The 17,579-nt window shown below is 40.5% G+C and overlaps 1 protein-coding gene across 2 annotated transcripts in view; it reads left to right on the top strand.

Annotated features, from left to right (window-relative positions):
• Positions 1-17,579, top strand: part of GRM8 (glutamate metabotropic receptor 8) — a 761,438-nt gene that overhangs the window by 132,652 nt on the left and 611,207 nt on the right. For both annotated transcript variants that reach the window (XM_061198012.1, XM_061198014.1), the window contains exon 2: positions 8,873-9,089. In XM_061198012.1, the coding sequence (XP_061053995.1) occupies positions 8,873-9,089 (217 nt within the window). The remainder of the gene's footprint in view (positions 1-8,872; positions 9,090-17,579) is intronic.

Raw genomic sequence — 17,579 nt, 5'->3', positions numbered from 1 at the left:
CTTCTGGTTTCTGTAACTACTCCTTCCTCTGGTTCTCAGGGCACAGGGGTGGCAACTGACCCCTTTTGACTCTACTTGACTATGGCTTTCCACTGCCACTCCCTCTATGCTGCCCCTGCCTTGAAAATAGTCCCCTTATTAACTCCCCTGAGTTACCTGAATTCAAGAGTGCCCCTGAATTCAGGTAACTCAGGGGCGTTTTCTCCCCTGAGTTTTCTTCGTTTCCCAGACTCATACAATACCCTCAAACAAGTGGTGATAAACGCACCCTTTTAAGACTCAGTAGAATACATCCAAGTGGATCATGTGAAACCAAGAGATGACATTGTAGTGTAACATATATGTCTACCTTCAGGCATACATGCCTATGTACAAAAATGCATTATTCATATTTTGAAGAAAGTGTGCCTCCTATGACTTCGTGTTCTTCATATTTGCCTCTGAAATTTCAGATTCACCATCAGCAGCAAACCATCTTTGAATTATTTATCTACTAGTGAGAATGGATTGACCTTGTCTCATCCTTCTCTGGTTGGCTCTGTTATGGGTGCTGTGCATTTGTGAGAAGGAAGTTTCTGGTGAGAGGTAAGGTCTGTATCCTGGCTCATAATAGAATTACACTTATGACCTTAAATGTACTAACCATCGCTCTATACTTAGCTGTGTTAACAGACCACAGGCCCTTTCACTGTGCGTGTATAATTAGATTTTGCTTTCTCTGGATGAGCTGATGTTGCGGAGAAGGATGACATTACGGTACAATGAAATCATTCTCTCTCCCTTTTCTTTTGCTAACCCCCACAGTGCATCAAAACACAAAAACTTGGGTCCTTCTCCGAATCAACGGTGGGAATTCAACTGAGAAGAGAGTCATGGACTAATTTCACATTTGGCATTAACTTATACAAACAGGAAACTTACTCTCTGCCCACCGTGTGGATTTCTTTGAGCAGGTCCTGGTTTGGGAGGGGAATAGTACTTCAGAAACAAATTCAGGATAGTCATCACTCTTATTATTACTTCACGCTTTGGCTCCACGTTCCTTTCTCCTTTTCCCTCTCCTCATTCCATTTTCATGAAGCTGAGAGGAGCATGAAAGCTCAGGGTGGTGTGAGGAGGGGAAGGTCAATGCTGAACATTGACTTCTAGCCCCAACTCCTGATTTTTATCCAATTTCTAATTAAATACTCACGTTTTGCCGCAAGCAACTAGTAGTTTTAATACCAGAGAGCAGTCAAATCTGAAAAGACAGAGTTAATGGCTGTAATCATTATGCTTTTCTGGACCTGGTTCGCAGTGACAACAAATCCATCCCAAGACCAGGTGGCAGGAAGCTATCATAGCGATGGCTGCTGTTGCTAAGGTCAGCATCACTGAAGAAGTGCTCAGACAAGCACTACCCCCCTGAGGAAGAGCATGGCTTCAAGCTGATCTTTCACTGGAGAAAACCAATGATGCTATTGAACGGCACCAAGAACCCAACCCGCCAACCTCTTCTACCATTAAGGTCAACAATCAATGGATGAGGTTGTTTGTAGAGACGAAAAAGCACAAAAACCTTTTTAGTAGGAATTGATGGTGAAGATGTGTGTGACTCAGGTCTTAAATTGTCTTCTGTCTGCAAATCTGTCCTCAGACGTGTGTGAGTTTCTTGCAGGAAGGCTTACATTTCCTATGATCCTCAGGGGCTTCCTCTGAGCTGTGCTTTAGGGCTCATTGCTTGTCAGGGGTGTCTTGGCTTCCTATGGGATCCTTGGCAAACCAGAAACTGGGGAAAATGGACATGGGATTCATGTCATTTTAAGCAGACTTGGAAAGTTTCAAACTTAACATAGTATTTTAATGTGCAAACAGTAGGGAACTTTAAAGAGGCACCTGGGGTGGAATTGTAATCTTCTCGGGCCATGAAAGAGTATTTAGGGTGGTAAAAGCCTCTCGGCCCCTTTGCATCTCAGTAACATCCCATCTCACCCTGTCAGTCATGTGGAGTTAGATTCAGTGACTTCAACAGGGAGAGACACAGTCTACCTGAGGAAGCTGTAAGCACTCTCAGCTCTGTCTAGAAAGTGTATGAAGCAATGGGCATGAGGCTTGGGGAAGAAATAGGGCCTGGCTGGGCCAGGGAACAGAAAGGAAGCCAGTCCACTGAGTCAGGTTAGCAAGGGGAAAAGAGGTCAGATGCTGAATTGCAGGGTCCTGTGGAAAGAGTTTTAGGCTTTATTTTAAGATTACTGGGGAAATGACTGAAGGGCTTTCAGCAAGATTTTGATATTACCTGATTATTATTATTTTGTTTAAGATCAGTTTGGTTGCTGGTGTAGAATGGATTTGAGAGGGACAGGAATGGAAGCTGGACGACCATCAGGTGGTTTCAGGAATCCAGATACCACAGTGGGTTGGACTAGGTCGGGGCGTGCTGTTTTGTTCTACCATCCCTACGGCATGGCCTGAGATGACTAACTGAATGTTAGATTATGTCTAAGTTCTGGCCAGTAGGAAACGGGGAGGGGCATGAGAAAGGCCTGCTGTCTCCCTTTAAGGACATGTTCTCAGAAGTTACACTCACCGCTATACTAATGATCATAGCTGCAAAGAAGGCTGGGAAATGTAGTTTTCTTCTAAGTGGCCAAGTCCTAGGTAAAAGTCTGGGGTTCTATCTGGAAGAAGTAGAAAACAGACACTGGAGGACAATAATATCTGCTAACTACTATTTAAAAAGAAAAATATATATATATGTTTGTTTTTATCTTTAACAAAATAGCTAAGAAACTGTACATGAATTTCTTTTGAAATAGAACTAAGTTGAGATCTAAGTTAAACTTTTGGAATATATTAGAGTATGTCAGTCCAAGATTCACAGAATACCTAGCTAATGTAGATCAAGTAATTAGTTTTATTAAGAGCTGGGCAAACACCAGATAACTTCCCAGACACATGGCTGGATTGGAAAGGATCCAGCGTGGACTTGAGGCCAAAATGGTGCCTCCTACTCCTACATCACATCTCAAACTTGGGACCCGCTTCTGCCTGCACAGAAGACTTGACGTCTCTTATTCAACCAGTGGCATGGGCTTCATGCTCTCTCACACACCTGTTGTCAGTAGAATATGGAAAGCGGTGGGCTTCTGCCCCAAGAAAGGAGAACCTACCTGTTTTTCTTACCACACAGGGAAAAGAAATAAGCCTGGGCTGTGTGTGGGCAGGTCAGAGAATGAAGGCAGAGCATTATCCACTCTTGCCCAGTAAGCACAGAACTCTGACCTCTCGTTCAGTTTCCCCTCCCCTTTGGGAGAATAAATAAGAGGAGGAGGTCTAGGTAGGAAACATGCATTCTGGAACTCCGCAAGAGGGGTGAGGTTGAGGGTAGGAATCTCTTCTTTTATAGGCTGAAGTGAAAATATAGTGGGAGAAGGAGAGGGTTTTTTTCTAACCAAAACAATTATCAGAAAAGTGGAAGCTCAAGCAATTTTTAAAGCAGGGTATGGTGGTGGGTATCTTGAGTCGTGCAATTGATTGCCTCAGATACGCTTTATTTGGGTAATGGAAATTGGCCGTATTTTAAGCACACATCATATTCTTATGAAACCTCAGCACAAGGAAAAGAAGAAATGGAAAAAAAAGCAAAATGACAGGTGTTTTCAAATGGTGCAATTTGATGCCTTAAGGCACTGAACCAAGAAAGGGAAGGAAAACATCCTGTACAGACAGTGATGGAGGAGGCTTGGGAGGGAAAGTGGATGGAGAAGAGCTAGGAGTTTAGGGCAGGGCTGAGGGTGGGGAGGCAGGGCAGCGGATGTCCCTTCTACAGAGACCTGGAAGAGTGGGTGGACTCGTAGGGTTCCGGCATACTCACGGGATAATAGAAGAGAGGTTAATAAAAGGACCATTTATAAGGTGTGGGCACAGTTAAAGTCCCAAACCCGACATGGGGAGAGCTCAGGAACTAGCAACCGTGGGAAGACCTGAAAGGCCAAGGGCAGTGACTCATCTTGGGGACCTGGTGAGGGCCTCAGCCGCAGATGAGGACTCAGGTGGAGAAACACGGAGTGAGGGCTGTGGCGGGGGAAGGAGATGGGGGCTTCACTACTCCCTTCTGTCTTCTCCTGCCCTCACATCTTCTGTAGGTGCCTCCCACTGGCCAAATTCAACTGAAAGCCTGAAGTGAGGGAGCCCAGGTGCGACAGTCACAAAGCAACCTCCTAGGACATACAGCAGGATGGAGAAGATCGAGAGGGACAAATGGAGAAGAGCCCACATGATATTTTGGTGGAATGTAGGGTAGGGGGCCATGGGGAAGAGGCTGTATCAAAATTCCTGCCACAATTTGAGTAATTAATTGCCTCCAAACATTCATTGAGCACTTGCTCTATTAGGTGCTGGTGACACCAAATAAATCAACAGAGACTTTGTCCCTGAGGGGCTCCTAAGCCAGCACACAATTGTGGTTATAATGGCAGATGATGGAGGCTGCGGGACAAGGGGCAACTAAAGACAGCTCTGCCTGAGAGTGTTAGTGAAAGCTTCCCAGGGAGGAGGGGATGGATGGATGGATGGATGGATGGATGGATGGATGGATTGATTGAAGTACAGTTTATTTACAATGTTGTGTTAGTTTCAGGTGTACAGCAAAGTGATTCAGTTATACATATATGTATCTATTCTTTTTCAGATTCTTTTCCCTTATAGGTTATTACAAAATATACAGTATATAGCTCCCTGTGCTATACAGTAGGTCCTTGTTGGTTATCTGTTTTATATATAATAGTGTGTATATGTTAATCCCAAACTTTTGAGCTGTATATTGCATTTGTGCAGAAGGTCACGAGGTGGAGGAGAGGAGTCTCTCTACACAGAGAACAGCATGGGCAGGGATGCAAGGTGCCATCAGGGTATGACAGCAAAGGCTTGAAGTTGGGAAGGAGGATGGGACAGAATCCGATACCAGGACTTCAGGAGCCAGACTGAAAAGTTGGGATATTATCCTTTGAATGGGCAAGTGGGACTTAACAGAGGCTTATAAAGGATGTGACATCTTACAAAGGATGAGCTTATGCAGAATGCATTCCTTAACACCTCTTTTCTTGGTACACTCTCCTTTCCCCTCTCATTTCCCTCTTTACTTCTATGCCCCATCCACTACATTTTTTTTTATTGTTTTTGTTTCTGGTAACTGAAACCTCCAGGGTGAAGGGATTAGTTAGGATGGATTCCGTGTAGGGAAAAGAAAAAGAAACATTCCAGGTTTAAAAAAAATTCCCACTTTAGTTGCCAGTAGGGGTTTAATTTGAGGGTAGTGGAAATATTGGGGATGCCAACACAGAAATTAAAATACTTAATGAGCCAATGCTTAGTGGTCGACCACAATAAACTAAAAATGAGATGCGACTCCATGACAATTTGAAAAGTCTTGAAATATGATCAGTATACCCTGGCGTCTATTACTGTAGGCTGAGACATAGCAAGAACTGAACAAATGAAAATACAAACACATACTCTCACATTACTTTTCCGCACATTGATCCGCAAAGAGAAAATTCTCCAAGACTTTGCGGAGAAAGTCCTTTACCTAATTTTTCAAACAATCATTTCTTATCTGCATTTTTATTTTATATACAATTTACACCTGTTTAATTAATCCTACACATGATGCTGACTGCTAATTAAACAGCCCTGAAAGTGACTGACTGAAGGTAGTCATTTGAGATAATTAGTTTTGGTTTCAAACAGTAAATTTTCACACTTTGTGCTCATTTTTAGAAAAGGGTGGCTCATTATTATAGGCAGGGTGGGGGCTGCGTAGGGCATTTTACTGCTGAACTCTGAGCAGCTGAGGAAGTGGGAGGATTATTATACATCCAAATAGGACAAGGAAATGGTATAGTGCCGTGGAATTTGCTATAGAAGGCTCCCCATCCCCTCCTACACACACACACACACACACACACACACACAGAATCCCTTCCAAAATGAAGGTCAGGCTCATGGATCTTTTTCATTAGAACATAGAAATGTACATGCTCTTGATCTTTGGGAAAGTTTTACCTAGTAAAGTGTAGACCTCACCGAATCATCCATTGTCTCTTTCCCAGGTCCTCTAGAAACAAGCAAGAAAAGGTAAAAAAATCCAAGATTTGGTGTGTGGTTAGAGATTTGGACGGGTGTCCTTGCTAAGTAGTTATGTGCTACAAAGACACAAAGCCTAATCAAGGGGACAGTCTATCAAGAGATGGCTGGTGTATCTGGCAGAGAAAGCGAAAGGGCAAAAAGGAGGCAGGTCAAGACTGGTTTTCATGATCTCACAATGTTAACAGGCAAGTTATTTTGGTCCTACCAGAAGAATTGGGTGTGAAATAGGCTAAATCATTTTTTGTAGGCAATATAGATATGACACAGGTTACACAGAAGCGGAACAAATCCTGCAGCACCCTGGAGAGCTCCAAGCACATTCTTTTACTTCTCTTCCCTGGGCAAGGAGGCTTTTATATCTTAGGATGTTCAATGTCACTTCACTGGCTACCAATACGGAGTAGGACTCTCTAGACCTAAGAAAGGTTTGGATACAGATGTTGAGGGTTTATAAAGGTGTCAAGAGGAGAGTTATAACCTCCTTGTGGCTTGGGAATCATCTGGCCAGGGAGTGGTGGGTGATGGTTGGATCCCAGAGTGTGTAGCCCTGTGTGGGAAGATGGAACGGCAGCTTCTTTGACATCAGAGCACTGACATTAGCTGCAAGATCTGATGGAGAGCAGAATTAATGGTTTTATGTACAAGTCAAACCTGCATCTTCAACCAAACAACCTGAGTTAGTGCATCGTGGAATCATTTTGACCTCTGAACTTTCACACCACAGCAAGGCAGCAGAGGAGTAATGCGATGCACATCTCTTAAACTCCAGATCCCACAATATTATTGCTCACTTTTTAGTTGCTTTCATTCATCTCACAGGAACCTCAAAAGAAACAGATCAAAAATTGAACTCATCATTTTTGTCTTGCAAATCTCCTCTTGTTCTTCTATCTTGGTACATAGCAAACATCGTCTACTCAGATACCAAAGCCATAGAACTGAGAGTCATTACACATTTTTCTTACACCTTTCCTTGTCTTTTAGATACTTACAGGTTCTACACCCTTCCTTTTTTCCACCTGCCACTGCCTTATTTCAGTTTTTATACTTTCTTACATAGATTTCTGTAGTAGTTTTCTAACTGGTTGTCCTGCATCTAGTATGGTTTCCCTTTAATTCAGTTTATCTCTAAGCATAGTGTGGGTCCACCTGCATCAGATTCTTCTGGAGGGCATATTAAAATGCAGATTCCTAGACCTCTAGACATACTAAGTCAGAACCTTTGGCAATGGGGCTGCCCAGGTGGACACTGAAATTTGAGGGTTGCTACTCTCCCCACTGCTGCCAATGTGATCTTTCTAAAACAAAAATTTGATTATGCCATTCCCTTGGTTACAATCATGCTGTGCTTCCCCATGGCCTTGGTAATAAAATCCACACTCCTTGTCATACCTGACTAGCCCTTCATCCTCTGGTTTCTGTCTAGCTTTGCAATTTTACTTCCTGACATTCCTCCCTTGGTATCCTGCATTCCCAGCACGTGAAATGCTGCAATACCATGACCTTTCTTTCTTTCTTTTTTTTTTTTTTTTTGATGTGGACCATTTTTAAAGTCTTTATTGAATTTGTTACAATATTGCTTCTGTTTTATGTTTTGGTTTTTTGGCTGCAAGGCATGTGGGATCTTAGCTCTCCCACCAGGGATTGAACCCTCACCCCCTGCATTGGAAGGCAAAGTCTTAACCACTGGACCGCCAGGGAAGTCCCACCATGCCCTTTCTTGACTCTGTGGCCTTGGACATGCAGTTTCGTGTGGCTGAAATGTCCTTCCCGACCTATTTGCCAGATTTCCTGCATCTTCTGTGCTCTGTCTAGCCTGCATGTCCTTCTGCCATACTTCTTTAACATCCCTTTATTCTTCTATCCTAGCACTTTTCACTGGTAGAGTAAGAATCTTCACTTGTTTATATAAGTGAATATTGCATTTCAAACATTTTTAGGGGTAGATTTATGGCATGCAGTTAATTTGTTACTCAGCTTGAATTTATTTCGGAGAAATGACATATGATCTCTAATTTTGAATATCTTCTAGCAATTCACCCTTTTTATGTCAGAAAATAGTCTCTTTTTCTAAAGCAATTATGGTATGGATTCCTGTTTTGTGATTTTTTTTTCTTTTGAGGGTTAGAAGGCTGGAAAGATGTTATAATTAAAAGATACATGGTTAGCTATTCCCAAATCTTATTGTGGTATGTAGTGATTATATCAATAAGAAGTGGCTAGACTTGCAAAACTATATATTTTAAATACTTTACTAAAAATACAATCTTAAGACTGAAATGGTATCAAGTATAAAAATAGTCTCATGTTAAATTCTCTGTTCATTATTATGTAGCCTTTATGTCCTAAAGCCAAAGATGATTTCAGAGGTGACTTTTTCTGAAGCATGTATGTACATTTCATGTTCATTTCTGCCTCATTTCCACACCAGAACTTATCATGTACAGAATGAAAAAGCAACACAAACAAAAAGCACAAATGCTTTGCTTTGGCTTCTGAAACAATGGGACCTGAACCAAAACTAAATTCTTTCTTACTGTTTAGAAATGTACTGTGAAAGAAAGTGAGTCCACAGACCCTTATAAAATACTTTCTAATTAAATTGGTGGTCATGAAACCATATTTTGGCTGCAGGCTGATCTGTCTAGGTTTCTGGTATAGCTTTGGCTATTTAGTCTCTTGTGTGACAATCCATCATTTGACAGCATTCCTCATGGGTTGAAATGACCTGTCATTTGTTTCACAGATACCTCAAATCAGCTATGCATCCACAGCCCCAGAGCTAAGTGATAACACCAGGTATGACTTCTTCTCTCGGGTGGTTCCCCCTGACTCCTACCAAGCGCAAGCCATGGTGGACATTGTGACGGCACTGGGGTGGAATTATGTGTCAACACTGGCTTCTGAGGGCAACTACGGAGAGAGCGGTGTGGAGGCCTTCACTCAGATCTCGCGGGAGATTGGTAAGCGTATATTTATCAGATGATTGCATTTGGAGGTGACAGGTTGCAGGAGTCTGAGCACCCCCAAGAGCTCTCTGATCTGTAAGGGATAATTAGAGCTCCTAGAGATACATGACCCAGGCTGTCCACTCTAGGGGGAAGCTGGGTTTATTATAAATGATTTTGTTGTTCTTGGTCTATCAAGGTGACACTTTGGTGCTAATTTAGGAATTAGAGCTCCTGACTCAGGCGAACATTTTTTAAAGCTGTCTGTTTTGACGAGGGAGTTTGCTGACACATTAGAGCCACTGTAAATTTGAATAAATGACATACTATTTGATTGTTCTAGATGGAGGTTTGCATTAACAAGTCATTAAATTTTTTTAAAAAGTCAGTGGAATTTAACATCCAACACTAGAGGGAATTAAGACTGGTAATCATCTTAAAACAATACTGAAGTAGCCCCCAAGGCTATACATAAGCAATATTCTTATTCTCATATTTCACTTTTTGAATTTTTATTCTTACCTCAAACTCTGAAGCTTACAGAGGGATTAAGGGCAAGATGCGAAAACTTGGTTAAAACAGGGTGCTTGTGAACTCCGTCCCGGGTTTTTTCAAGGTTCTCATCCAAATCTCTGTAGGCATTTTACTACGTGTATATTTAGCCATGAGGCTTACACTACGTGGAAAAACCAGGAAACAAAAACAACTTAGGGCATAAATGTTATTGCTGACTGGTCAACAATATAACTTTGTGGATGAAAGGAGACATGTTACCATTACTTAACAAATGCTATTGTTCTTACTAAGAATTACTGAATAAAATTTGCATATTTTTCTATAAAAGTAATAACAATGTTTTGTCAAAAATTTAAAGTGCCCTTTAGCTGTTTTTGAGTAATTTTGAACTTGCAGGAAATTATATTGATAATTTATTGTTTTTCTTAGAAGCTTCAATTCAGGAAAAGACCATGGGAGTGATTTGGGCTTATTCCCTAGTTAGCAAAGACAAAGTTATTGGAATAAGGTTTTCTTTTGAAACACTTGAAGATGCCTGCGATCTGTTCTTCTGCATATAACAGAACATGGAAACTTATTATACATAATATTTGGTGTGTTTAACATTTGTTCCAGTGCTATGCTGTTACAGAAAATGTAGAAAAGACCTGGTTTTGTTGGAAAGATTGGCTTAATTTATTTAAGGGACAACTATTCATTCCTGTTGTAAATATCCATGATGCCATAATCTGTGCTGTTTGGAATTTTAAATTATATCACCACTGCTATAAAGATGATTCAAAACATTCAATTGAACTTTAAATGATGGTAAATTACATTACCTTCTTGGAAAAGAATCCCAAGTTTATCCTTAGGAGAAATGCCCACTCAAATGAAAACAATAGCTTCTGAAAGCAGGGTTAATGCATTATTTAAGCAGCTGATGTCGGTTCTCACCAAAGTGGTAATTCAACGACAGAAGGAAACTAATAGAGTATGTATTGAAATGAGAAGTTTTCTGCAGTGATCCTGTACATTCTCAACTATAGGGCACATTTTGTGTGCATGAAACAGATTACTATGAAAAATTCAGTACAGGACATGATTTGCCAATTGTTGAAGCATCTGATAAAATGCATTGTTCTAAAAAAGAAAAAAAAAAAAAAGCATTGTTCTAGAAGTTAAGTGAGATCGCAGTTTTACTCTTCTTACTAAAAAAGAAATATTTCGTTTTCACTTTTAAGGAGCATTGCTCTTCTTAGGTAACTGTCACCTAAAAGGATTCAGACGGTACCATTAATTATTGCTGTCTCTATCTTAGTCATTAGTATGGGAGAAAATAATTTTAGTGCCTTGTGTAGGATCCTCCTGATAGAGCAACCTGTTTCTTCTGTGTTGATCCTTTCAGTATTCTGTGACGTGATTGGCTGTCCATTCTATTTCAGTTCTCAGTTATCTGGGGAATGGAGGAGGGCTTGGTTGTTAATTAATATGCAGAATACTGAAAAGGCCAAATTAGTACCACACTAGAGTATGCCATGGAATATATTAAATATCAAAATCATCCCTCATTTTAATGACAAAGATTTTATCCAGAACAAAAATAGCTGAAATTGAAACCTTTTACATGACAATGATATTAATGGGAATGGCATAGGGTAGCAACTTAACCCATTCTGAAATGATCTGATGCCTCTAATGAAAATTCATTAGTTCTATAAGATTTGCTCCTCTTACTATGACGTTGATGACATCTCTGTCACTGTGTTACTAGTTTTTAAAAACCTTAGTCTCTTGACTGAGAAGGAGATGTATACATTCATTTTTTAGAGTGTCTGCCTATTAATGAAATTGTATATTTTCCCTACTCTTCTAAATTTTCTTGTACTCTGTTCAGAATTTCTCTCTTCAGCAACGTTGATTGCTAAGAAATTTCAGTGTAAATTGAGGCTTCCTATGTTTTGTCCCTGATTAATTCTGACAGATCATAATGGAATGATAGTGAAAGGAAAATCTGTTTAGTGATACAATGCCTGTATGGTTTGATTAGAACGTTTTTCATTTTAACGAAATCTAAGACTTGGGGAAGTGTCCTTCGTGAGTCTTGGAGAACGAAGTTTATGAGTGAATGATGGTCATGAACACAGATGCCAGTGATGTCTCTTCTCTAGTCAGGATCCTTCTCAGGGAGAGAGGGACAGGAGTTATTTGATAAAATAAGACAAATAGCCCCTTGATATCCTAGCTGTTATAATCTCAGCCCCTTGACTATAGCATTTTTATTGGAGAAGTCAAAAGAAAAATATTCGGGATCAACAAATAGCACAATTTGACTGGATCATAGTTTGTGTAGTGAGGTATGGAAGACAAAACTGGAAGGCTTTGTGACAAGCACACATAGGTGAGTACTTTACCTCATAGGATAGTAATTTTATCCTTTATTTTCTAGACAATGGAGGAAACTACCGAGAAGAGAGGGGTCTACTAGGATATGTATTTAAGACTTTGCTAATGAGAAGTGAAAGATGGGGAGACCAGCTGAGAGGCCTCTGTAGTATCAGTCTTAGCCTCACATGGGGTAGTGGTAATAGAAGTGGAAGAGGGAACAGACTTGAGAGGCACTTGGAAGTGGGGTCTCTGGAACTTAGCAATTGATTGGAATTAGGGCTCGAAGGTAAGAAAAAAATTAAGCTTGAAATTCTGAACCTGAGCAATTGGGAAAATGCAAATGCCATGACTAGAAAAGAGACAGTGAAGTGGAAAGGTTGGTTTGGGGTGGGAAGCATAGTTTGGTTATGAACCCAATAAACTGTGAGTACTGGTACATACTTTGTGGAGAAGAGCAGCAAAGAACATTGATCTAAAGCCAAGGCAGGAATTGAGCTATAGATCTGAAGCTCATTCAGATTGATAATTGAGGTGGGAAGGGTAATTGCTGAGGTAGAACATGTAGTAGAGTGTGAATTAAAGGGGGTGGAGGATACACTCTTGGGGAGAAGCTTTGCATAAAGGTATGGGATGACAAGCATTGGTGAGGATGTAAAGGAAAGGGAACCCTTGCACACAGTTGATAGGAGTGTAAATTGGTACAGTCATTATGGAAGATAATATGGAGTTTCCTCAAAAATTAAAAATAGAACTACCACATGATCCAGTGATTCCACTTCTAAGTATATGTCCAAAGAAAATGAAACCAATATCTTGAAGAGATATCTGCACTCTTGTGTTCATTGTAGCATTATTTACAATAACCAAGATATGGAAACAAACTGAGTGTCCATTGATGGATGAATGGATAAAGAAAATATATGTAATATGGGATATTATTTAGCCTTAAAAAAGAAGGAAATCCTGCCGCTTGTGACAACATGGATGAACCTGGAGGACATTATGCTAAGTGAAATAAGCCAGACACAGAAAGCTAAATACTGCATGCTGTCACTTACATGTGCTCTCACTTATAGGTAGAATTTTAAAAAGTCAAACTCATGAAAGCAGAGTGTAGAATGGTGGTTGCTAGGAGCTGGTGGGGGGTGGTAGGAGAAATGGGAAGACGTCAGCCAAAGAAAATAAACTTTCAGTTAAACAGGATGAATAAATTCTGAAGATCTAATGTACAGAATGGCAACTATAGTTAGTAATACTGTATTGTATACTTGAAATTTGCTAAGAGTTGATCTCAAGTGTTCTCACTACACACACACACACACAACTATGTGAGGTGATGGAGATGTGAATTAGCTTGATTGTGGGTAATTATTTCACAGTGTATACATATATCAAAACATCATGTTGTACACCTTAAATATATACAAGTTTTATTTGTCAATTATACCTCAAAAAAGCTGGAAAAATAAAATTAATATAAATGAAAAAAAATGAAGACTTGGGAATAATGGGCTAGATTTAGTAAGGGAAAGCCAAGAATAGGGCAGAGTGTTCTCTTTTCTCTTCTCTTGATGGGTTTGTGGCCATGGGAGGGCTCTCAGTCTTCTTTGAAGTTTTCCATGATAGGCGATGGTAGGAGTTCTTGAGGAAAAAGTCAAGGTTATTGAGCAGATATTCATAAGAGAACAGGAACTTTGCCAGAGGGCACAGCTGAAAGTGTGTGGTACAGTGGCAGAGAATCAAGGAATGTCCTTGAGAGGGGGTGTATTAGGGCTGCCATAACAAAACACCACGAACTGGGTGGCTAAAAGCAACAGAAACATACTGTCTCACAGTTCTGGAGGCTAGAAATCTGAAATCAAGGTGTCGGCAGAGCCATGCTGATTCTGAAACCTATAGGGGAGAATCCTTTCCTGCCTCGGTAGCTTCTGGTATTTGCTGGTGATCATTTGTGTTCATTAGCTTCATCCATCAATCCAGTCTCTGCGTCCATCTTCACATTGCTGTCTTTTCCCTTCTTGTTTCTGTCTCTGTCTTCTCTTCTTATAAGGATGCCAGTCATATTGGATTAAAGGCCCCACCCTACTCCAGTATGACCTCATCTTAGCTAATTTTATCTGCAATAACCCTATTTCCAAATGAGGTCACATTCTGAGGTACTTGCTGTATCTTTTGGGGAGACACAATTTAATACCCATAACAGGGGGTGGTAGTGATGAAGGGTGTACTTAGGGAGATAACTCCCAGTGACAGGGATGGGAGGTAGGCCAGGAGGACAAACAGTTAGCAATAAAGATGAGGGGGGTGCTCCGTAGACAGAATTTGGTAACGGAGCAGACCATAATATAACCAGCTCAAAAGTTCCTTTTAAAGTGCTACAGAATTTTACTCTCCCAGTCTTGACTACTTGGGTAGATGAGGCGACCGAATGGATAACTCAGGGTTCCAGACGGGGGTGGGTGGTGGGATCCTTGTGTCTGGCTTTCCCAGGATTCTAAGTAGTCAGGAGCCTCCTAGTAGGATCACAGTGGGCACTCCCTCTACAGTGGTGTACCAGCTGTTCAGCCTCCCTGCTTTGTGTAATTCCAAGCTAATGTTCTTTTCAATGACACCTGGGAAAGTTTGGACATCTAGAGTCTTTTCTGGCCTAATTTATTTTTATTTCCCCCTCTGGTCTCTTTTGGCTTGAGGGAAGGGAATAGCTTAGTCACTGCTGGTGGTTAAGACTTCTCCATCACCTGTGTTACACATCCCCAGTTGTTAGGACCACAGTCCTCTATGTCTGTCTTGTTTTAATGATTTGATATGATGTTTTCATTGATATTGTAATAAGAAGGTTAATAATACATACCCATGCTTTTCTATCATAAGCTCTGGAACTTGTAGCTTGTGACTCAATAAATGACTTCCTTGAGGCTTTAGACAGGTTCTTTCCCTTCTTTGTCTTACCTTATTGTATTATTTTAAAAAGAAGACAGGATAATAAATGTTAATGCTGCCATGATCATTCTAAGGGGCAAGGAAGCTAAAGCTTTATCTTTGAAGATAAAAGGAATCTGTGATAGCATTCTATCTTTTCACTGTGGATTTGCACAGTATGGCAACACACCTCCTTTAATCAGTCATCGTGTTTATGAATGGTTTATTGAAGATGACAGGCCTGCGAGTTGTCATCCCACACATTACAGGGGGCAGAACAGACCTGATTCTGTCAAATCTACCATACGTGACTTTTTTTCTCCTAATTTGCAAATGCTGGAAGCTTCTGACTATTGTCTGACGTGTTCAGCATCTTAAAATCTTGGACTTGGAAGGGATCACAGAGGTCGTTGGATTGGCACAATCTGTTTGAAATGTTAATGCAATAAATCAATTTAATTAATTCATTTTTGTGTATATAAAATGACCGACACTTGCCAAAACATTTGATAGTAATTTATTTTCGGTGTGGGTCAAGAAATAAAGTCAGGGAAATTTCATTCCACCTCTACAATGGAAAAGTGCCCTCTGATCATTTTTTAAGCTATCTCAGTACAGTTTTAAAATAAAGCATTTTTTCCTCTTGGGTTATAAACAAGAATCAAGTTTCTATTAACTGCAACAGATTTGCTTCAAGATTAAAACAAAGTATTTTCAATGAGAGAAAGAAAAAAAGTACATAAAGAGCAGCTTTTTCCCATAGATGTTCATTGCTTTGGAAAAATGACTTCCAGCAGGCAAAAATCAATTTGACAAAAGTATTAATGTTGTAAAATACTATGAATGAAAGGAAACATTTTAATTCAATTGAAATTTTTACTTTATATTCCTACAGCTGACTTCCATTGATAGCACCACATTTCAAGTTGCAAATCACATTTAATTAATATTAACGCCAGGTAATTGGCAAGAATAACTTCAAAGGAGCGCTGAGGAAATTGCAAATTGGAACTGCAGGTTCAGCGATCCTGCAGAAGCTTTATAGGGATCCAAAGAAAGTGTATATGATTTTGACAATTACTGCAGAACTTGATCAAATAGAACGTCATTTCAAAGCCGTTCTTCATTCTGGCCTTGCTTAATATTTAGGGCTTAGGCACTGCTAAGTAGCAACAGCTGCTATTAATGTGAAAATGCAAATAGCATTCAATAGATGCTTTGAAACCTATGATTCTAATGCCGTAGTTAAGTATTTAGTAAACAATGGCAGTTTGATGCAGTGGAACCCACCTCGGAGTCAAAAACGTGTCTAAATCCCCCTTCTTCAATTATGAGACTTTGTCTGAAGATTAATTTCTTTGTCTATAAAATGTTGGCCCTCTGCTCAGTGATCATCACGTGCTAGAATACTTGTGAAATGTTCTTTATAAACTCTAAAGTGCTATTTGATATCAGGTATTACTAGTGAAAGAATGGGGATAATACAGGGTTTTTTTCCAGAATGTGTGGCAAAGCTGTAGATTATTATGAAGGTGGTGGATGTGCTGCCTGGTGTGTAGGATAAATAGCCAGAGAAGGCTTTGCTTGATTCATTAATTACCTTCAAACTTAGTCATATTCTGCCTAAAAGATCAGAGAGGAGATTTTGAGTGGCTCCTGACCACCTACCCTCTCCGTTCTCTTTACTAGTCCTCCACAACTGCTGTGGTACATATTCTACCCTGTCTTAATCTTGTCACCCCTGGCTGTTGAATATTACTTATGGTGTCACCAACAGTTGTGTTTGCTTGGGTCTGATTGTTCAGGTAGCACATTGTTCAGATATCAGGACAAGCTTGAGGGACCTTGCCTCATCCTTAGTGATGTGCTCTCATGAGTCCCTGAGCTTAACCCTGTGGAATCACTTGCCACTCTGATCATAATGCCAATTTCTCTGTATACCTCTTCGTCCAGAATGTGTTTTTCTCAATGGAAGGACACTCCCCTACCCCAGCACCCAGCAGAGTGCCTGGCATATGCCAGGTGCTTCATGAATTACTGTTGAATGGCCATTGTCACCAAATTCATGGCTGTGTTGGCGCTGTGAGCCTAGTGGTCAGGCTTCCTCAGGCTCTGGGAACCGAAGGGCAGAGATGGTCCCAACAATGGCTTATGCATTTTCTTTGCTAACATGCAACCTATATGGGAAGCTTTGGGTCTTCCACATTGTTGAGCCACTCAGAATTCAATTTTTTATTACTGGAAAATACTAAAGCCTGTAATCTATAGGTTCAGCCCACCCTGGATACCTCAGGCCAAACAGTGCTGGGGAGTGGCTAAGAGCTTCTTATCGGCTGCGTTGGACTTCCAGATCTGTCACAGCTTAGCTATAAGACCTTGGGTAAATTACTTACTCTTGTTGTGCCTCAATTTTCTTATCTGTACAATGGGGATAGCAATTGTATAAGAATCAAAAGAAATCACACAGAACAATGTGTAGCTCATGGTAAGTGGTCAACAACTGCCAACTCATATTGTGTTAGGCATCATCGCTGATGGGTGATCCAGGAGTTGTCTTATTGCCCAGAACCTGTGCCCAGTTTGCTCAGTGAGCAAATAAGAAAGCAGAGTGAGGCCTACATAAGAGCTCAAATAAAAGCAGCCAGTCCTCCTCATTCCTGAAACTTGCTTTGTACCTCCTAGCAGAGACCAATCCTATTATTA

This window comes from Eubalaena glacialis, chromosome 8 (genome assembly GCF_028564815.1).
Source record: "Eubalaena glacialis isolate mEubGla1 chromosome 8, mEubGla1.1.hap2.+ XY, whole genome shotgun sequence".
Lineage (NCBI taxonomy): Eukaryota > Metazoa > Chordata > Mammalia > Artiodactyla > Balaenidae > Eubalaena > Eubalaena glacialis.
Note: the sequence above shows the minus strand (reverse complement) of the source record. Positions and strands in the feature narration are given on the sequence as shown.